The sequence below is a fragment of the Sceloporus undulatus genome, chromosome 2 (assembly GCF_019175285.1).
Source record: "Sceloporus undulatus isolate JIND9_A2432 ecotype Alabama chromosome 2, SceUnd_v1.1, whole genome shotgun sequence".
Taxonomy (NCBI): Eukaryota; Metazoa; Chordata; class Lepidosauria; order Squamata; family Phrynosomatidae; genus Sceloporus; species Sceloporus undulatus.
In genome coordinates this window covers 304452987-304476799 of record NC_056523.1, presented here as the reverse complement: position 1 = coordinate 304476799, position 23813 = coordinate 304452987, and the positions used below count along the sequence as shown (strand labels likewise).

The 23813-nt window shown below is 40.3% G+C and overlaps 1 protein-coding gene across 1 annotated transcript in view; it reads right to left on the bottom strand.

Moving 5' to 3' along the window:
* LOC121920685 (potassium/sodium hyperpolarization-activated cyclic nucleotide-gated channel 1-like) overlaps positions 1–23813 on the bottom strand; it is a 179255-nt gene that overhangs the window by 6785 nt on the left and 148657 nt on the right. Inside the window, exon 3 of the mRNA XM_042447836.1 lies at positions 22193–22354. Coding sequence (XP_042303770.1) covers positions 22193–22354 — 162 coding nt within the window. The remainder of the gene's footprint in view (positions 1–22192; positions 22355–23813) is intronic.

Sequence of the window (23813 nt, the reverse complement as noted above, 5' to 3'; positions counted from 1 at the left end):
CTTGGCCTTAATGTTGGAAGAAACCTGTTCCAGATCAGATTGAAAATCTTTTATTTCTCTGTTTATATTTTTTTAATCATGTAATGACATGGTTTTTGCTAATACTGTTACTCCCTAAGGACCCTTTAAAAAGCTGCAGTGGAGCAAAGAGAAAACCCTATTCTGCTTCTAGGAGAAGGGGGGGAGGGATTTACCTTTTAAAAGAGGCATGTAATTTCCTTACCCACAAGTAATTTAGCACTGGTTTCAGATTAGTAGTAATCTGTTTTAACTGGTTTAAATAGACATTAACGTGAGGGAGGACATAAACTATTAAAGACAGTAATTGTGACAAATACCAAAGCTGTTTATCCAAGGACTGATTATATCATCAAGCTGGAGAACACTAGGAAATCTTCACATTTGTAGAATGCAGTGATCACTGATTATTTGCAATTACTCTACCGAGTCTAAACCCTAATTTAAAAGCCTTCCTCAGCAAAATGTATTTAAGTATAGTACATTTTCTCTTTGATGTTGTACTCTCCTTGGCCAAAGGAATGCTGTCATTTCCACAACAGCCATTCAAATAAACTTAATTGTACATAAGGGGATGGGCCTGTCTTTGCTAGTAGACCAAATGAAGAGCCATGACACCTGTGGAAATGAAGGCTGACAGAAGGTCACTGGTGGTAACCAGAGATCCCTCACTGTGTCTGTGGAATGTCCTGCTGGAACAGAAGCCCCAGTAATATTTTTCTTGTGTTGGAGAGGAGAAATGATTTTTCTCTAGGAATATTTTGAAGAGGGGCAGTAATATATCTGCATAATCCAAAATCCCCGCTTCCACTTAACACTCCCACAAAACTGGCTACAAACAATGACAGTCCTAGATCTCAGTGTTTTGACTAATAGTTGTTTAATTAGATTCAACTGACTGATAGGTGTTTAATTGGATTCAGATCAATGGATATGGAATACAGATCAATGCATAAGAGTCAGCAAGTAACAAATTTTCTAATTAGTTACTTTGGTGACTAGTTATATTTTACAGCAAGGCTGGAACTGAGCTCTCTCTCTCTCTTGTCCACAATAGCCACAACTATAATCCACTTCTTTTCAATAGAATGAGAATGAATTATCTGCATTTTACTCATTATTAGGCACGTGATTGACTTAGAGGCATTACAAACCGCCGCTTTGCGGCGGTCTCCCGGCGCTGCTGTTTGCTCCATGAGGGAGCCGCCACAGTCAAACAGCGCAGCTCCCTTACGGAGCAAAAAAGAAGCTCCAAAATGGAGCTTCTTCTGGCGGTGCGCTCATGATGCCATGAGGCGCCAATGGTGCACTCGCGACGTCATGAGCGCACGTGACGTGCGGACGCACAGCATCCGTTACATCAAGATGGCGGCGGCCATGTGGAACGGCCGCCGCCATTTGTTACGGACAGAGTCTGTAACAGGAATAGGGCCATCTGGAAGAGAAGCCCCTTTTTTAAACTTTTGTAACCCGCCTTAGTCAAGGCATGTGATTGACTTTGAGCAATGTGAGACAGAGGAAGAAGGATCAAATAGGTGACTGTCTCAGGCTACAACTAGAAGGAATTGTTTTGTAATACAGTATATATTTTTTCAGAATTTACAAGGTGCAGTATCTGAACTAACCACTTGAAGGAACCAGAGAGTCTTTCCTTACATTTCCCAGAGGCACAATTGTAAGACTAATGTTAATTTAGTAGTATAGTGTAACTCAGTGAGTTAGCTTTCTGGATTGCAGTAACAAGTAATAATCTATGGAGGTGATTAGACTAATGTGGCAAGTAACTAGATCTTTCCAGAAAGTATCATTCACAGATCTTGTCATTACTAACCTTAGGGAAATCATGCCCAGTGGCACTTTCATATCTTTTTGCAAGCATTACTAAATGTCCTGTACAGTCAGTCCTTCATATCCGTGGATCCTTCATCCACTGATTCTGCCATCCATGGCTTGAAAATATTTTTTACCAAAAAATATGAAAAGCAAAACTTGATTTTGCTATTTTATATAGAAAACACAATTTTACTACACCATTATACATAGCAGGACTTGTGCATCCACAGATTTTGATATTTATGGGCGGTTCTGAAACCAAACTCCAGCAGATACCAAGGGACTATTTTTATACAATAAATAGAATTCCAATCCCTAGAACACAACCCACCAATAAGGCCTTTTGTGGACTATAGCATAGAAATCTTATATGGGAAAAGTTGGCATGTCACTAGGACAAACTGAAACCATATCAATTGGCAGAATCATTTTCTAATTTCAAGGAAAAGTACACTGGTGCCAATGGAAGGTTTTGTGTTTTCTTTGGTGGAGAAAATTTTAAAATTATAAAGATAGAGGAGAAGTTTTAAAGCTCCCACTCCTGCAAATACCTATCTAAATTGGGGCTGTGCATATTTACTCTTGACTAGGACGAAAAAAACCGACTAAGCTGCACACTACGCATTTGACAAAGCATATACAGTGGTGCCTCGGGTTACGAAATTAATTCGTTCCGCGGCCGCTTTCGTAACCCGAAAAGCCTTCGTAAGCCGAATTGCCATAGGCGCTAATGGGGAAAAGCCGCGTTTCGTGCGAAAAAGCGCCGAAAAGCACCAAAAATTTTCTTCGTAACCCGAAAAAACATTCGCAACCCGGAACAATTATTTCCAATGGGATTTTTTCGTATCCCGAAAATTTCGTAACCTGGGTATTTCGTATCCCGAGGTACCACTGTACTGTAGTTTAACTCTCAGTGGGGAAATAGCCAAATGCAGCTAGAATTACAGCAAAAAAGAAGCCCTGTTGACATAGTGTTTAAATGCCTCTACTGCTAGCCACAAGGTTGTGAGTTCGATCCCAGCCAGGGCTCCAAACTCCATTCAGCACTGCATCCATCTGTAGGTTGGTAAAATGAGTGCCCATCTTGTTGGAGGCAATTAATTAACACATTGTAAACAGCTTAGGAAGTGCTTAGTTCACTCATAAGTGGTATAGAAATGTACTTGCTATTACTATAAAATCTGTTCTTCTGACCATTTCCAGCTGCCCACAAAACCCGGGAAATGACAAAATTAAAAAGATAATTTTAAACTCCTGAATTATTCTTGTAAATCTACTGAGATAGATACAAATACTGTACTTTAATTCTACCATATTTTAAAACTTAAATGTTAGAGACAGAAAGAGAAAAGAAAGGGAGACAAGCAAGACAAGAGAAAGAACAAGGAGCAAATGGCAGAATATTTTTTTCTTTCAGGATTTATCATACATGGGCATTGCTCAGTCTCTTCCTAATTAGCCATTCCACACTAAACTGGTGAACTGAAGCAAATACCCCCTCTCATTCTACAGGATAAAACACAGTAAAAGACAACAGAGAAGAAAATATGGGTTGGCAAGTGCTAAGAACTGCTACATCAAGTCTCTTCAGTCACATCTACTTTCACATATACCCTTTTACATGTACATGTAGGCCATTTAACATGTACCCTACTTATCCTCACCCTCTAGTGCATTTGACCAGGACAGATGGCACCACTTGTACTCTTGAGGACAGGTGATTAATGCATCATCACAGGTGGAAATATTCATTCGCCATCCTCCAGCTTAATTCTCAAAACTCAAAGGCAGCCACCAAATCAGGTAACCATCTGTTCTTTAATGGTGTTTTCAGCTTACTTGAGTTTGATGAGGTTATTCCTAGGAGATGCTTGCCTTGTCAAGCAAATCGGCTCTATTGCCACATAGCAGTTTTGTCCCTTAGGCAAGGCAGATCATCACTCATCCATACCCCCACATTCAGATACAAATTGATTTCGAAAATGTGAAGCTTGAAGGTTATTGCCTAGATAGGGCTTTCCTTTTCCTCCTTCAGTTCTCTTATTATGGCAGGCTGGTTCCAGCTGTCTGGTGGTGCGGGTGTGTAGAATTATGACTGCCCCAAAGCAGATGCCTCTCTACTTCCAGGGAAAAGGAAATAAATTAAAAGCTGCTTCCAGCAGTGTTTTGAGCACAAATGTGTTGAATGCTGTTATTATTATATATTAGAGGCTTTCACTTTCCTCACTGATCAATCTGCAGGATTTGTGAACAAAGCACCCTTTTAAAAGGGTCATCTGAAGAAAATTGGAAAATGAATACAGCAGGATGGAAAAGACTATTTTGTGGCTGCACTGTTGTAGAATGCCTCATTTTTACTGAAGAACAAGCTAGAAAATAGCTGTCTTACCACCTGGTTCAAATGCATTTCTCAAAGGAAGGAGTTAAACAGCTATGGGGAAAAGTGGTAATTATGGCTTTTTCTATCTCAATTTAATTACATTAAATAAGATAAATAAAAAGAAGATGCCATCTCAATTCAAGATTTTCACAAGTAAATCTAACAGACATATAGCAAAAATAAAAGTGGCCTAAACCTGGAAGTACTAAAGAGACAGATGGGAATAAAATGAAGGTCAAGTCAGTCAAACTATGATGAGCATCCTTCAGTTTTCTCATATAATTGCATCACCAAAATAAATAAATAAATAACACAGTAGGGATCACAGGTTTTCCAAATCTCTTTGTACATCTACTCACATTGTCTACTTACATTTCAAACTAAGAAAGACTATCAAGAGAAAACCTTAGCATAACCCAAAGGACTCTTCCAAAGAACAAAATGTAATTTAGTTCTACTACAATAGAATGAGAGGAGCAAATAATCTGCCATGCTTAGAAGTCAACAGAGCTTATGTTTGGCGGGTTACATACCGCCGAGAAGTGGCGCTCTCCCACCGCCGCTGCTTGCAGCGTCCAGCAGCTGCAGCTGCCACACCGCACGTCTCCCAGACGCTCCGACGAAGGAGCGCGGAAATCGCGCTCCTTCCGGGGCCGGAGAAAAGGCGCACTATACGCCATGGCATGGCCTCAATACGTCACAACCGCGCGCGCCTCGTGTGGAGGCGACGTGGTCGTGACGTAATCATGGCAGCGGCCATGTGGAACGGCCGCCTCCATTTTGTGTGTGTGGAGCACGTACTAGGGTTAGGGGGGTGCAGAAGCACCGCCCCTTCCTAACTCTAGTACACACTCGTCGCGTATTTTCTGGCGGTCTGTAACCTGCCTTTGGCCTGTTACAGACTGCCCAAATAAAGCTGCTTCGGGTCTCTTTGGAGGTATGCTGTTTAAATGATTAATGCATCCTAAGAATCCGGAAGCTGCACCAAATCTGCACTCCAGTGCTTAGGAATGGAGTGTGGCTTTCGCACGACCTCCGGACTCTTAGGACCCATGCATCATTTAAATAGCATACCTCCAAAGAGACCCGAAGCAGCTTTATTTTGGCAGTCTGTAACAGGCCTTAGTTTCTGTTCTCTTTGTCCTTTGACCCTTTGAAGTCAACAGTTCTTATGTTTGTCTGTCCTCTTTGAAGTTTCACTTGCCTTGGGCAAAAGCGAAGGGTTCAATTGTCACTGTGTTTTTGCTCTGCCTATATGGTGTCAATGAAGGCTCTTCTGAATCTTTGTATGTGAACATTTTGGCAAGAAAGCAGTGCTTTGATAGGAATGACTGTAACACTAATAAAAATTTAACATTTTTAGTAACCAAGCCACTGTGCCACAGACATTGCTGAAGGCTCAGGGTTAAAGCAAAATTTGAATTGCTAATTGTGGTGACCTGATAACAAAATAAATTTTGATATCCAAGTTTTATATAGTAACAGGTTTTGGAGGTCAACAATTGAACAAGTTCAGTGATATAAAACTGACTGGTCACTCCACCACATGGTCTCTCTTACTCTTTTGTAACATGTACAAATGAAACCTCCAAGACAATAAACTTTTTTAAAATAGCCAGTATCTCCTAAGGGCCTAAATACCCTAAAGGTAACATCTGATCTAGGAAGCAAAGCAGGGTCAAACCTGGTTAGTATTTCAATGGGAGACCACCGATGAATAGCTGGTGCTATAGGCCATATTTCAGAGGAAGGAACTAGTAAAAGCACCTCTGAGTACTCCTTGCCTATGCAAAGAATGAAGTTCATGGGGTCGCCATAAGTGCACAGGAAACCTGAGGGAAGAAACACACACACACACACACACACACACACACACACACACACACACAATCACCTAACTGATTGATGCTTTTTAGAGTCAACAGTACATTTTGCAGACACAGTCAAGCATATGTTATAGAAATTTTTAGATGATCATGTATCCTCCTGTGTAGACATAATCTTAACAGAAATGTATTTCTATTCTTGGAATTCATAGTAATAAGCTGCTGAATATAGATGCCTAAGCTTGTATCAATGGATTCAATAAGTATATGGATATTTTTAAACTCCTGAATTATTCTTGTAAATCTGAGATTGATACAAGTTAAGCGTGTACTTAACCACGTAACAAATACTTTAATTATACCATATTTTAAAACTTAAATGTTAGAGACAGAAAGAGAAAAGAAAGGCTGTCTAGGCCAACATCTTGCCAAACAGATTCCTATGGGAAGCCCACAGATAGGACTGCAGTCCTCTTCCACTGTTGTCACAACTGGGATCTAGAGGCGAGTGACCTCTCCTCCTAGAGGTTGTGTGTACTCATCATGGCTAGTAGCCATTGATAGCTTTCCCCTCTGCTAATCTGTATAATCTTCTTTTAAAGCCATTTAAGCTTGTGACTTTCATCACACCTTGTGGGAAGCAGATCCCACAGTTGAGCTGTGCACTGTGTGAAGAACTACCTCCTCCTATCTTGTCTTGAATCTCTGCCGATTTGGGTTGACTGGGTGACCCTGGCTTCTAATATCGTTAGAGGCAAAGAAAAACTTTTCTTTGCTCATCTTCTGCCTTCTTTACATAGCAGTGTTAGTGCCCTTGACCTGCAGGGATGCCAGGAACTGACAGTATTGTCCCTTTGTGACTGTATCACTGAAATCACAGTGTGGGGAAATTCTAGCATTGTTGCGCATGCTGTGATCAGAACTGAGAAATATTACTGAATCAGCCCCAGATCCAGCCTGCTGACTTGGGCTCTGAAATAAACTAGGGCCTCACTGTACTGCCATAATTTATATTAATATTTATATATGAGAGACATAAACCTTATATACATAAAAACTGTCTTAATTGCTTCATTGACTTAGCAGAATCTAATCTTAGTCACATCATTTTTTTGGCACACACAGTTTTTGCATAAATCATCACAACCGCCTTTACTATATTGCTTTCAGGAACCACATTTTCTTTATATTTAAAATGGCACTGTTGCAGGCCTTGCCAGAATTGCTAAGCCTGCATTTTATGTGCATCCCTCTGGCTCACAGTTTAAAGACCAATTCATCATGGTGCAGCTTCTGTGGAGTCTACATTCATTTCAAGGAGACTTGCACAAGAACAGTTTTGTAGACTCTCAGTTCCTATATTTCAGTCTCAAATGATGTATAACAAGCCACAGCTGTTTCAAAAGGAACATATTTAAATTTTGATGCTTAATGCATTTCTTCACAGGCAGTTATTTAGTAAACACTAAAATAAAAAAGTGTGTATAAAAAAACAAAGAAGTAACATACAATGCCAGCTTTTTCTCTGACTTATAACCATTCCGTTTCTTTCTCCCCAATATATATGAGGGGACTGTATGTCACTCATCGACTTACTTCAAAGTAGATATATGAAGATTTGTTTTCTCAAAGCAGGGAGGAATCATGTGGTCCTGCACATGTTATATTCTCCAACTGTCCTGGCTTGGGACAGACCATTCTGATTAATCCTCTGTTATTCCACTTTTCCAGCTGCTTTTACAATGTCCCAGTTTCCTTTTCCTCCTCTTACTTTCCCCCTTTGTCCTCAGTTTAATCAATTAACTCAGCAGGGGGAAGGGGAGAGGAGGAGGGGTTGGAAACTTGTCCTTCCCAGTAGATTCAGGCAACAGCAAACTGTTGCAGCCTCTCCTAGCTTGCCAGTTCTTCCTCATTAACAACTTTTGCCATCTTGACCACACTTTGATGTTGGTTGTCCATGTTTCTGAGTTTTCATCTGTGTAATGTAGAAGAGTATGAGATATTACTAAAACCTACAGCAGCCCTAACTATCATAGGGCCCAAAAAGACAGGCCAAAGTAAAGCTGCTTCGGGTCAATTTGGAGGTATGCTGCTTAAGTGATGCATGCACCCTAAGAGGCCAGAAGCCACGCCAAAGCCATGCCTCAGTCCTAAGGACTAGAGCACAGCTTTGGTGCAGCTTCCAGCCTCTTAGGGCACATGCATCACTTAAGCAGTACCCCTCCAAAGTGACCCGAAGCAGCTTTATTTTGGCCTGTCTGTTCAGGCCCATAGTTAATCATGAGGGATAGTGGGCATCACAGGCCAACAATTGAAATTCCACAGAGTCCACACTCTTGTTTAAAAGGAATTTTACTGTAGCTGTCAAAATGTTTGCAAAAGAAATCCTGAATGTGGTTGATATTGTGCCAACCTCTTACCAAGGCAGATATACCTTGAGCATCTTTTGGCATGGCAAAATTAGACCAGCCCACTCCTCTCATCGCTTTTTGTTCGGCTGTACAGGCAACAGACATGTTATTGGGGTTTGGGTCATTGGATCTTGTCATACTTCTGCCATGGAGGTGAAGCCATACCTCAGGTGAAAGTAGCTAGTGCACTCAGTTGGGTAGCATCCCCAAATGAGGATTAACATCTGTGGAAGAGGACATGGTCATTTCAGTATCTGGCCTCTGGATACAGTGAGATGGCTCTGGAGCATGCTGCTCTGGCTAGTACACTGTTCCAGGATCCAGCCTCCAGAACCAGTAAATTGGCGCAGGATCGTTCCCCTACTGCTGGTAAGATTCCCCTGGCTTCAGACCCTGATTTAAGTAAGCCATCTCCAACTAAGTCCCCTCTGACTGGTAAGGAATTTCAGAATGTGGGGCCAGCCCCTTCAGGTATGTAAAGGAACTGGTACTATTCTTGCAGCTGGACCAGATAGAACTGGGTTGAGCCTTGTGGGTTGCCTCTGAGACTAGGCTTGGAAACTAGGTACAGGTATGGTACTGGGTTCAGACCTGACACTTGCCCTAGTATAGCTGACCTGCTATCGAGGGTAGCCAGCAATGTTTCTCTTTGGGGGCACTGACTAGTCTACATTTCCTCTGTTAAGTTCCTCCTCAAGCTTCTGGCCAACTGCCTCTTTGGTCTCACCTCTGGTATAGGTAGAGGATCTGGGGAGCTGGGGATTTGGCCTGGCTGGTGGTTTCCCTGGCCTTCCAATCCTTTCCAATCACTGCCTGCAGTTTTAGCTGCAGAGAAAGATGCCTCTAGGCCTGGAAAAGAGGCTTCTACAACTCCTTCTCTGAGCTTCCTCCTTTGTCCTGATTTTTTTTTTAAAATCTTGTATCATGTTGATTTTTTAATTCTTATTTTTTTAATCTGTCCCTGCCTTCCTCCCCTTTGCAGCCTCACCTGAGGTACTGCTGTGCTGATAGGCAAGTTACCTAATAGCCCCATTGTACCACTCTCTGCAGCTCAAAGTGGCTTGAGCAGCTGGAGTGATATGCAGCACCTTGCTACACACAAAGGCCAAAGGCCAATGTGAGACTACCTCAGATCAAAGAACTTCTTTCCCTTCTGAGCACCCTGAAAACAGGCTCAATAGGATTTCCTGAGCCTTTGGGTGGTCTTCAGGGGGTGCAGGTCAATCATACTAGAGGTTTAGAATTGGATACAGTTTTGAATTTAAAAAAAATGAGGCACTGTTCTGTTTCTAACTCAAAATCTGAAGCTTTGAGTTTGGTTCATAACCATATTCACCAAAGCACTAATAATAATAATAATAATTTATTTATTTATATCCCGCCTTTCCCTTTTGAGGATCTATGACGGTAAGGGGGAGTGAGTCCCCAACCACACACACACACACACACACACACACACACACACTACACAACACAAATGAGCCACTCCTATTCCTGACCTTGCCATTCAAGGCATTGAGACATAAATCAGTGATCACTTTCTCCAGTGACTGATAGTACTTCTGTAAACTCAACTGCTGAATTTTTTACTATAGTTCTCATAATGCCATCCTGGCTAGGACTTCTGGGACTTGAAATCCAAAATATTTGGTGGACCAAGTGTTACTGAGCCTGGTTGTGGTTGTTGTTGTTTTTAATGTTCTTGTTGTTAAAAAAAATGTTACCACCTACAATGAGCAGTCCTAAAGTTGCAGCAGAAGATATAGCTGTTAACGAGAATTTGAAATTAAAAGCTGGCCCCCAAGACATGGTCTGCAATTAGGCATACTTTTATAATTTAATTTGAACTAAAACTCAGAAATGTATTAGAAACAGTGCTTCTAAAATTCTCCTGTTCTCATTTGCATCTGCATTTTGGAGATCCAAATTAGCTGGTCTTTATATTTTAAATGGAAATTATGCATTTGGAATGCATTATTGTTTTTATTTTAATGTAAAATTTTACAGGAATGCATGTGTGAGTTTGCCACAAGCTTTCCTTCAATTCATGTTTTTCTTTCCCTTTCATTACCAATGTGCATGTGTGCATTAATAAAATACTTCAAAAAATCAAGCTGAATGTGAGCATGATTGCATAAAAATTCTATTCTGTTATCACAGAATAATTTAATGATGCTGATGCACATGTACCTTGATAAACATGCCACTGTGAAGCAAAAGTTCAACTTCAATGTCTCTTCTCTCAACAGAACTTTAGTGTCTCTTTATTAATAAGAACCCATCTCAACTAAAAATAATGATTGTGAAGGAGGTGGGCAACATGGCTCCTTTCAAATAATTGTGATAATGCTTGGTAGACACAAGGTAATAAGAGGCAATCAGCAACATGTAACAGAGGCATGCAGCTGACATAAAACAACTGCTTTGTGAAAGAATATACACACCATCAGAAGAGATGTTATTAAGATTTCCAGTGTACACACACACAGTTACTTGTTGTGACCATCAGCTGTACAAATATATAATAAAATACATATTAAAAAACAAGAAGGAGCAAAGGGCGTGTGGAAGGATGGCGTCAGACTTAGCTATGTATCAGTGCAGTGTCAATTTGCATACTTTCTGCAACAGAGAAGTACAAAATGCAGAAAAATACAGGTTATTCCCATGCAAGTTTGTACAGAGTTGCAAACTATGGTTAGAATGCTGGTTTTTCCCATTGATTTTCAAATGTCACTATACTGTGACAGCTTTTGCTTTCTCTTCTGCAGCTCCTGACAGAACACAATACAAAATGTGCTCCTTTCATGCTGACTAGCTGATTTGGCAGTGCTTTTGTTCCTTTGGTTTAACGTTTGGTTCCCTCAGCAGTTGAATGGGAAATATGCACTTTTAAAAGTTTCTCGTTATATGTAGGGAAGAAGCCATAAAGCAGATTTCCAACTGCACAGAGATTGCCAAGACATGCCAGTCAGCAATTGAGTGACCTACTTTTTATTTGAGTAATTACACTTTTGAGAATATGTCACTATTTTGTCAGGCAAGCTGCACTTGTGAGGTGTCAGCAAACATGTCACTTATCATTAAAGTGGTTTTTGGAAGTCTCGTTACTAGGATGTTGCAAGATTGGCAGCATCATTCAATTCATGTTTTGGGGGCTTTGGTAACTATAATAAAGGTTAACATAAATCCCAAATTCATGCAAGGCTGTTTTTGTTTAAAGCAGAACACTTCTTTCAAATAAAAATTATTCAGACTGGATAAGAACAGTTATCAGAGTTGTTATGTGGCAATTTAAGCAAAACAGTAACATACTACCAGCACTTAGAGCCTTATCACACAATTGTTTGTTTGTTTATTTATTTATTGGATTTATATGCCACCTTTCTCCCCAAATGGGATTCATGGCAGCCTCTTGTTGGGCTACATCTCCCATGTGTGTTTAAAAGCATTGCTTACAGAGATGTTAAAACTAGAGCTGGTAAAAGATCCCTCCCACTCCATTCTATTGGAAAATTTAATGATCAAGCACTGGGGGTAAATACATTGTTACACTTGGTATTTTTATTTGAATTACACACTCTCACCAACTATGGTTGATGCTAAATGACATCTCTACGCCCCTATGCCATCATCCAGGGCTACCCCTTCTTACATCACTAGGACATGGTCCCTGTGATATCACCAGGAGGTTGATCCTAGTTTTGCCTAGTTTTAACATCAGAGCCTGGGAAATTAGTGAGGTGCCAACCTTTCTGGCAGCTGAGTCTGACAACACTGCTCATGGAACAAAATCTTTCATATGAACTGTGAGAAGGCCTTTGCAGTGGCTACTCCAAGACTTCGGAATACTCCCAGAGGTGGCTATGTTTGTCCTCTCACTGTTCTCCTTCTGCCAATGGTCAGATACAGGTTTTTCACTTTTAACTGGCTGATGCAAAACATTTTTTTTGTAACAAGTGCTATACTTTTATTCTCATAGTTATGTCTTAAATGCTTTTAAATGATTTGTAGTAGTACTGTTTTTCAAAATCATTATCATTGTGTGCCTTCAGGTCATTTATGACTTATGGCAACCCTGAGCCCAACCTCTCATGGGACTGAGAATATGCAACTCACCCAAGGTCACCAAATGGATTCTCCATTTTCAGGGTTTTGAACCCTTGTCTCCAGAGACATAGTCCAATGCTCAAATCAATACACCATACTGGTTCTCTTCTTTTTAAGAGGAGAGTTTATTTAATTGTTTTAGATTATAATAATATTGCTTTTTATTTTTATTTTGTTTTTGCATGTTTTGTGAGCCAGACAGCATATAAATAAAACAGATAAATCAATATATTATTGCTACTGTTACAGGCTTATATGGCTAATGCCTGACAATATAGTTATCAGGTGAGACATGTTTCTATTTCCTGCTCTCACATTTAGAATAAATAGAAACTTACAAATATGCTATTCTACAGTACATAAGTAGTAATATATACTCCAGCTAACTAACAGGATCATAATGATAATGATCCACAAAATCAAAATAGTTAGTTTTGATCACACTTTATTACCTATTACCATTACTGTGGCATGTGCCAAGATGGAAAAAAAGCTATCATGGTTTAGTACATTTTTGTAAGCAAACATTTTACAGGTCTACATTTTTTTAAGGAATCCTGCAACACTTTTGAGACTGAGAAAAAGACATAAGCTTTTATTGAGTCCAGTCTACCTCACCAATGAATGGAGTGGAGTCCACAAAACTTTGCAATAGTCATCTCTTTTTCCTCAGTTAGTCTTAAAGATGCTACAAAATTCCTTTATATCTTTTTATGATGAAACAGACTAATATGGCTATATCTTTAAATTTTGCAGAACTATAAAATAATAATAGTTTTGCATACAAATTGCATTGACAGCATCCAGTCAGATGCATATTTAAAGACTGCAGGTTCATGGTTTCTATGGTTTAGTGTAGGATAGTAAGCTGTCCACCACTATAAAATATGGATAACCAGGTGAGTTTCAGAGATTTCTCTTTTCTGAAACCACTTATCCATCAGTGACCATTATTAAAGAGGCAAAAGAAATAATACATTGAAGACGTTCTATCTACCTCGAAAAACTTTTATCTGTACTGGCTGTCATTTAACAGTGCTCAACCTCTTCCAAAGCCAATTTAAAACAGAATTGACTGTGTTATAATGTGAATTAACCTGTATTAGGTTTGGACACTGAAGCATAACTGATGATTAAAAATTCAACTTGGAGAGCAGCCAAGGTTTTTTTTTTACAGGATTTTTTCACTGGAAACATGTATTTTATTATTTAGTGAAAATAAAATAAATTGTCAGAAGCACATAAGGAAAATATTTGAAATACATTTTGGAAATTTGTGTTATGATCAGTTCCCTCCCACTCCCTGCTCTACCCTTTAGCAGCCAAAATGTACACTAATGCTATGAAACAACCCCATGATACTATCACATAGACTGCATTCTACACTGCAAAATTAATGCAGTTGGACACCACTTTAGCTGCCATATCCTAGTGCTATGGAATTCTGGGATTTGTTCTTTTGTTACACATTTTGCTTTTCCTGCTAGAGAGTTCTGGTGTCACAAGAAAGAACAAATCCCAGAATTCTACAGCAGTTAAAGTGTTGTCAAACTGCATTATTTCTACAGTGCAGTTGCAGCCAGATTGTGTGCAAGACAGACAAACAGACAGAGAGACAGAGAAACATGGTTGTGTCTTTGAAAACTGCTTCTAGATTTAGCCAGATAAAGTAGAAATCTCAAGAAGATTCTTGTTCCAGTATAGACTGACATCATTTTCTTGAACAAATGCAAACAGCTATAAGGATGCTTTTAGAATAAGTGGGTTGTAGTCCATAAAAGCCTATGCTAAAATAAACTGATTAGTTTTACAGATGCCATTAACCCCTTTTTTCCTTTTGGATTGAACTATGTAACATTTGCAAGTTCATATACTTTATTCATGTAATTAAAAATTCTCCTTACTCTGTCTAGTAACATCCCTCCCCCCCAAGATGAAATCTAAACATTACCCAATATTGGGACTTGGAGAGATGGCAGAGGGTAGGGTTGCCATAAGTGAGAACCTCCAAACCGGGACAAATGTAGGACAAATGTAGGGCAACCTTTTCAAATGTAGGACACATTTTTATAAAAATGGAGGACGCGCAAAAAATTGAGGTTTTTTTTTTTAAAAATGTTAATATAAATGCATGTTTTTAGGCATGATCAAAATGGAGGACATTTTGGCATTATTCTTAGACAGATGGCAGAAATGGACTTGCCCTCGGGTTCAACTGTACATCTCAGAAGTGTGTACTTGGTCAAGGGACTGTGGTTTTTCTTTACTGCGCATGAGTTTATAAAAATCACAGCAAGTTATATTGGCCATGCCTCAGAGGCTTGTTGATATCATCATCATCATCATCATCATCATCATCATCATCACTATAATTGGCCAAGAAAGGCAGACTTGTTAGCATTCAAAGCACCATAAATACAGTACACAAAAAATGCACTTGCATATATTTAATAATAAAAAATAATGAAAAAATAAATAAAAAACAAGGCAGGGGTGTATATATTTGATAATAAAAATTAATGTAATAAAATAAAAAACAAGCAATAATAAAAATTAATAAAATAAAATAAAAACAAGCAATAATAAAAATTTAAAAAATTAAATAAAATAAGTATTTTATATTTTAAAAAATAATTTAAAACCCCCAAAATACCAAGGCAGACCTAATGGTCACTGACTCAGCTTTCCTCTTCCTCCTCCTCCTCCTTCTGTGGCCCAATTCTGCCCTGACCTTCAGGCACCCTTCCTCCGGCTCCTTCCTCCTCCTCCTCCTCCTCCCCTCCTCCTCCTTAGGATGGCTGGCACGGGAGGAAGGGAAGCGGGGCAGGCGTGCGCGCGTAGGGAATGGGGCAGGCGCGTGCGCAGAGGGAATGGGGAAGGCACGCGCGCGGAGGGAATGGGGAAGGCGCGCGCGCTGCCACTGACCCCTACTGAGGCCTGGGCAGCGCGCAAGCCCTCCCAGTGGGGGCGCGGTGGCAGCGGCACTTCTGCCGCCGGCCCATCGAGGAAGAGGAGGAAGGTGGAGCCGGAGGAGGAGGTGGGTCGGCGCCACAGCAGCCGCATTAGCGGCAGCGGCAATGGCCGGAGCGGACACCCCAAACCGGGAACAAGGCACGGGTGGGGGCCCAAACCGGACCGTGACCGGGAGGGGCCCCCCAAAACCGTGAATGGCACGGGGGCCGCCGGGTTATGGCAACCCTAGCAGAGGGACAAATCTGAGGCCAGTCTTGAATGAAATATATTTAATTCTTTGTATAAGGAGGGAATCCACACTGTTTTTGTCACATGTTGGCCTTTGGCCTTTGTTAATTTACTTTGAACTTTCCAGTCAGCAGCGAAACCAAATCTCAAGGTACTTGTAAGTATCAACTTGTTCTAATCTGTATCTATCCAATCGAGGAATACTTAACCTTTGTTTCTGAAAATGCCATGATCTTTGCTTTTGTGCTGTTAAAAATTAAAAGTTCATTCCTGCAATATAGTCATCCAAAATTCAGAAAGTTACCATCTATGTCCAAACCAGCTTTACGAAATTAGGACAGTGTCATCTGTGCATAAAAAGATGGAAAGACTTGGTAGCATTTATTTTAGCAAGGTGACAAGAAGATTTGTATAACCATCTAAAAGGAATAATAGCCAGTATGCATTAAATAATTTTTAGCATCTTATTTTTTTTACTGATTGCAACATAAACATGTACAAAGAGTACAGTTTCCACTAGTAACAGCTAAGCACATATACTGCATAACAATTTTAAAAATAAAATAAAAATCGTGGCGCATTGACACATGCTTGCCTGACTTCACATCCTTCCATGTACCATTTCCTCTTCCTTTCTCTCTTAATTTTGTAGCCAGTGATATCAGATCTGAGAACTTGGATGAAACCTTAGAGTAGCAGAAGGTAGTGGAATATAGGTATATATAAGTATACATATAGGTAGTGGGGTGGCTATGTCCTTTGGAGTACAAGCCCTTCTGGTCAAGCCCAGATATGGACTTCAGAAAAGCTGTCCTTCCCCCTCCCCCCAAAAAAATTACAAATAGAGCACTCCACTGCAAACAATGTATTTGAAGATCATTGTGCACATGAACATAAGAACATATGGGCAGCCCTTCTGAAGCTGATTTCTGTGTGATCTCTTTCCCAAAGGACACACCTTCCTCACCTCTATTTAATTCTGGAGGTCTGGGAAAGACACCCTGGAAAATGTCACTCAGTATACTATAGGGGTGTGCATCTGCAGAATGTCTGGGTCCATTTTTGTGCCCCAGAACTCCCTCTTGGGAGGTGGAGGGCTGCATGGACTACCCAAAAAATGAAACAAAAAGCCATAGTTTGTGGGTTGAGCCCAGTTGCAGCCCAGCATGGGCACAAGTGGCCTCAACTGACAAAATATGGCTTTTTTATGTTACATAGTACAGGGAGATATTGAAACTTATTTAAAAGGTAAATGGTTGCACCAATATGATTCCAGGAACAGCAATTCACCAAGTCTTTTTGGTCAGAAAAATGCCAATACAGGGTTTTGGAGATGCCAATGGGCACCAAAATGCTCTTGGGGGCCATATGCAGCCCCACTTTGCCTACTCCTGGTATACAACTTCTTGAAGCAGAGTTAACAAAAGACACTTTGTTTCCGCAGACAGAGTACCTTCTCTTCCTAGTGTTCAGAAAACTCAGTTGGCCCAAAGAGCTGCTGCCAGATTATTAACTTGGCCTGGTTATAGGAGACATAACGCTCCCATGTTGTAACAGCTCCAGTGCCTGCTGGTCCATTTCTGGGCACTGTTCAAACTGCTGGCTATGGCCTAGAAAGACCTAAACAGCTTGATTCCAGACTATATGAAAATCTGTATCTCCCTATATAAGCTTGCTCAGCATCTAAAATCAATGTCAGAAACCCTTTTCTTCATTCACCTTCCCATATACATTTGGTGAGAACACAAGAGAGGGCTTTCTTGGTGGCTGCTCCCATGCTTTAGAATTCCTGAAGAGGCTAGGATGGCTCCCTCTCCTTGCTTTCCTTCTAGCAGCAATTCCCCCCCCCTCCAAAATTATGGCACAGTACAGACTGCCGAGAAAAGGAAAAACCAGGTTCTTTTTGCGCCACTGGAGTGATGTCGCGAGTGTGCCAATGGTGCACTCGTGGCGTAACTGGTGCGGCATGATGTGTGGACGCTATGCGTCCATGATGTCATAATGGCACCACCCGTGTACATGGGACGCCGCCATTATTGTGCCACCGGCACGTTTTAGGGTTAAGAACCGTGCGGCTGTCACGCAGTCCCTAACCCTAAAATCTTTTGCATGGTCTGTACTGCACCTATATTAAAAAGTGACTGCCAGGACTTTTACTGGTGTGCTGTCTTAATGGCTGGGTTGCTGATTTTCATCTTTTGTCTTTTAGTGGAAAATTTTAAAGTGCTTTAATTCTATGGACTGTTTAACTGTATTTTAATAACATTTTAAATATACTTTAACTTATTTTCTGTATTTAAGTCCTACTATGGGTGACCTTGGGCAAATCACATGCTCTCAGCCTCAGGGAAAGACAATGGCAAACCTCCTCTGAACAAAATCTTGCAAGAAAACCCATGATAGGGTTGCCTTAGGATTGCCATAAGTCAGAAATGACTTGAAGGCAAACAACACATGCATGTACACATGGGTGAAAGGGCAGATATAAATGAACAAACAACAACAACAACTGAATGAGTGTGCAAAAGGAACTTGTATCACCTTTGAGATTAGTGGAAAAAAAGAAGATGGTAGGAAGAACTTCCATAGACTTCAGTCAACTTCATCAGACGTGTGCCACCAGACTCTTTCTTTGTTAGTTTAGTGCTATAAGATCCCTTTACACACTGATTTTCCAGACTAATGCTGCTATGTCTTTGAACAACTGAAAGAAAATGCCATAGACAGGATCACACTAGCACAAAGTGACACTACTTAGAACATGTTACTTCATCTTATGATATCTGATTATGTTTTTTGGCTGTTGTTTTTGTTTTAAAAAATAGATCACTGATGGTCAAAAAATCCAGTCACTAACACCTGATAGACTGTAAAACCCAGGTAATTATTCTATGCACAGAAACCAATTGGACTGGCAATTGAATCATGCTTCAACTCATAGTGTGCTGATAACATAAGAGGCAGTACAGCTCAAGTGACATACACAGTTCTGTCTGAGAGGAAGAGCTGGGAAGCTGCCACCACACTCCCAGAATCTACCATCTCATTCTCTGTCTGAAGAATAATGAGGTTAATGGGACTCCCCAAAGACACTGCTGAAATCTCTGAGTCTCTTCTTCTCTCTCCTTCCCACAGTCTCCTTTGTATAATCACTCACACACACCCAAACAATCTTCATGGACACCACATACACAGAGAACGCCAGTCAACTGTGCCTTGGATTCCCTCTTATCTCTTCTTGTATGGCTCATAGGTTTGTTTCACTATATGTCTATAAACACAAAGGATTTCCACAATGGTAGTTAGGCACGTTTAGACTCTGTTTTTATTGGTGGCAGGGAGCTTCTTTACACAGTATTCAGTATTATTGTACCTAGTTGAAAAATGTGCTAAGAGAGCCCTCCTGTAATTGTTTTTCCTGCTCATTTTGATTATCCTTAGCTATCTGCTCCAGTGTCCTCCAATACTGATGGCATGACTGAAATTGAAGTGTTGGTTACTGTGCAGGTTGTTTTTCTTCCACCCAGAAAGCTTGTTCAAGCCATTAAAAATAAGGTCTTCCCTTTTCCCATCTCCTACAGAAGGAAACTGGCAGGGCAGAGCTGGAGGTGACTTTTGCCCGTGCTTTACATTGTTTGGTCTTCACACATTCCCACCTCCCACAAAAAGTATAACCTTTTTTTAGCCATAACAGTAGTGTGAAGAGGCAGGTTATCCACTGAATTAAGACATTAAACACACAGAGGATCCCTAATAGCCTCAGCTGTTTCAAGGAAAAGCAAAAAATGAGTTTGAGCTAGGCAAAGGAGGAATGAGGAAGAGGAGAATGAAATGTTCCTGTAATGATCATACTGTGACGTGTATGTTGCTGCATCTGACTTGCTAAGAAACCTCCATCGTACTGACATACGTCTTTGTACCATGCAGATTATGAATTTTCTTACATTTGTTTTCAAATTTGCCTTTCTGAAATGTAATTACTCTGGGGAACTCTGTGCTAGTTTGTTATTATTAAAACCAGATACAATCCTCTTTGATTTAATAAAGATATACAGAAAGGAATGAAATGAAATATTGTAAAAATATTGATCTAAAATGAAGTACAGTAAATAAATATTTTGTAAAAAAAAAAAAAAGAATACTGTTGGCTCAAGCTAATTCAGTATACTGTTTCCTAAAGTAACCAACCAGATACCTCTCAGAAGAGCAAGATATGAACAAAACAGTATCCTCCTACTTGCATTCCCTGGAAATTGGGGGTATAGAAGAATACTGCCTCAGACACTGGAAGCAATATATAGCTATGACAAGTGGTAGCATTTCATAGCCTTATTGTCCATGAATCCATCTGAGCCCTTACGAGAGATATCAACACTGGTGGACATTTTCAAATCTTGCAGAAACAAATTCATCTCTATGGACTACAATGGGGAAGGTAACTGTGGTAGATCCTAGAGATCAATTTTCTACTGCATAGATGCCCAAATCATTTCCCCTTTCTAGAAAGAAATAGCTAGAAATCTTTTCTTTCTTTTTCTTGGAAAATAGGCATTTTGATATTAAGCAGTGCAATGCAGGCTAGAGCCTACCTGAATGGTGAACTGCCACTCTTAAGAAGCTTTTAAGAAAGGCAAATAATATTCTGGGGAGAATCAAAAGGGTAGTCCTGGGAGTCTGGAGAGGCCAAGGGCCATGAAAAGAGCCTTGGACCACACATATTGAAAGAATGGAAGGCACCATAAGGTCCATCAAGTGCAGTCATGCAGGAATATACAACTCAGGTCCAAACACACTTCAGAAATAATTCAATCTGAGACTGCTCTAACTACCCTGGCTCAATGCTAGGAAATTCTGGGAACTGTAGTTTTATGAGACATTTATTTTTCTCTGTCAGAAAGCTCTAGTGCCACAATAAAGTACAATTCCCAGGATCCCCTAGCACTGAGCCAGGACAATTAAAGTAGCTCAAATTGGATTATTTCTTCTGTGTGTTTTGGGCCTCGGGCATTCCTGAATGATGGCCATTCAACTTCTGTTTAAGGATCTCCAAAGAAGGAAAGTCTGTCACCATCTCATAGAGTCTGTTCCACCGCTGGACAGCGCTTACCATCCTAATGTTTTAGTGGAATTTCTCCCCCCCCACACACACACACATACATTTGAATCTATTGGTTCATTGGAAGCGGCCAAAAATGAACTTGCTTCATCTTCTACATGACATCCCATCAGATATTTTAATATGGCTATCACTTTGTGCACTTTTCACTATGTGAAGAACATCCAAATACATACTTTTTTTGTTCTGAACTGCCCCCTGTTCATCTTAATTAGATGACCCATTCTAGTATTACGGGATTAGAAGAAAAACCTCTTCCAGTTCACTTACATCTTGCCTAAACGCATAAACCCCCACTCCCATCTCTACAAAGTATACATGCACCACACTGCTCCAAAACATTTAATGTACATCCAGAACTGAGCTCATGTGATGGAACACAAATGCTTCCATACTGAGAGAGTCTCAAAAGCCAAAAAGGTTTATCTTTGCAGTTTGAAGGAAGTATGAAACAGAAAAAGAAGGAAGGAGAAAAGAATGTGAGAGATTCAGGATGAAGTGGGAAACTACAAAAGCAGAAAAGGAGAGGCAAAAGTAATGAAACTGGCTCAAAGGGAGAAGGGGAAATGCAACAGCAGAGTAATCTGGAAGAGAAGTAAGGGAACCAGGTTGATGGAAGAAGGAGTCAAGGGCCCAGTACTGACAGGAAGGGAGCCCATGCTGATTCTAGGGTTCCAGAGCACACACCAACCGCATGCTCCGCAACCCTAGTCCATATGGACTCCATCATCATGGTGGCCTCCTGTCTACACAGTGGCCACCATGATGACGTTGCCACCGCACAGCGTCCAGACATCACTTCCAGGAAGTGGCGTCATGGCAGTGCCCTTTCCCCTTTATGGCACCGCAAAAAAGAAGCCGCTTAGAGCGGCTTATTTTTGGCAGCGAGTCTGTGCCATGCAGTGCGGTTGCTGCAGCACTGACAAGGGGGAAAGACGGGTGGCATGGAGCCACCTGTCTGTACCGGGCCAAGACACAGCAAAATAGTTTCAGGTCTAGCAGATTCCTCAGTACCCCTCCTGGTTCAGAGGAAGCAGAGGGGAATCTTCAATATTGGTGGCCATAGGCTACTTAGAATCTTTGTTGCAGATCTCACTGGATGTTGTGGTCTTTCCAATGTTTGGCCTCTCAGCTCCCAGACATCTTTCAAAATTAGTTTACTGACCAAGCTTTTACGGTTAGAATATTCCCTTAAGATATCATTTTCTTTATATTTTTGAACTAACAGAAATCAAGACATTTTTTTAAAAAAAAAGAACTTTTGAAAGAAACACAATGAAAAATGAACAATACTTACAACCATACCATTTAGGGACACCCAGCAATCTTGTGGGAAATCCTGTAGCAATGGTACCAAGAACTGAAGGCAGCCATCCCAGTGGCAAAGGAGCAGCATCATTCCTATCAGGTTGAAGATTCTTACCACGGCACTTGCTAAGTCATATGTCATGTGGAAAATCTATAGAAGAAAGGACAAATAATAGACACTAATCAAAATCAGAAACATGCAATTGAGTTCTCTTTTGTTGAGGTGAATTGGAGAGTTCATTCAGAATCTTGAAGGGCAGCGTTATTGTAGCTGAAAAATCAAGAGGCTCCTCTTGAAAAACTAATCAGGACAAACTAATCAATGATAATGTCAGTAAAGGGCAAGTTTCTGAAAAGACTGGGAAGTAATGAGCAAATTCTGTGCTCTGTGTTTTAGCTGTAGGACCCAACAGGTTTGAAAAATAGTCATTCTTCAGAACATTCTGGAATACTCTTGTATAGGTTTAGTCTCCATTATCCAAAATGCTTGGGACCAGAAGTGTTTTGGATTTGGGGGAATTTTGGAATACCTGTATTTGCATTTACATAGATAATCTCGGAGATGGGAGCCATGTTTAAACAAAAAAAATTATGTAATAGTTTAAATAATTCTGTACATGAAATAAAGTTTGTGTACACTGAACCATCAGAAAGCAAAGGTGTCATGTCAGCCACCTATGAAAAAAGTTTGGTTTTTTGGAATTTGGGATAAGGAAGACTCAACAATAACAGAGAAACCACTGAGGAAAGCATTCCCTGTATGCTCTGAAGTATGGTTGAAGGGAAGCTTTTGCATGTTCCAGTTTCATGGAAAAGTGCAAAGACAAATTGATTCAGTCAAATAAGAATAATGAAACTTTGTTTAATGCTTTGATTACTTGATGTGAACTGCACCTTTCACCCTCCTTCTATAAGAAGAGGATAAGAATGTATATGGAAACAACATGGAAGTTCATTGTTTGCTGAATCAATGAATCAAAGCTCCATCCCCTCAAAAGGGCAGGAACATGTCCCAAGCAAAATTGTTTCCACTGGTGTTGAATCCTATAAATCAGCAGTAAAGCTCCTAAGATATCAGGTTAATAATTATATCATGCTGCAATATATTTAATGTAGCAACCTATCATTGGCAATCTCAAAATATTTCACAAGTTCTATTCTGTGATGTCAATGGGCTATCAATGTTAACAGATGTCCTATCAGATTTCTGTGAATACTGCTACCAGAACACAGATTGCCCCAAAGCAATATCTGACCAAAGCTTTGTACTTGACAGAACAGTACTGATTGCTCATGGCATTCCAATGATACATTTACATGGGAGCTAAGATGGCCTAAGAACACAGAGAGACTGTTGAAGATGATGGTTTATTTTTATTGTCCTTGTTAGGAGACAAAGTAGCAAGGCAGCAAATAATAGAGATTATTTATTTACATGCTTATTGGTGTATCCACACACCAGAAATAAAGCAGTTTGATACCATTTTAACTGCCATGACTCTATCCTCCAGAAGCGTAGTCCTGGGATTTGTAGTTTGGTGAGGCATCACAGTTCTCTGACAGACCAGGTTGAATATCCCATCATACTACAAATCCCAGGATTCCACAGG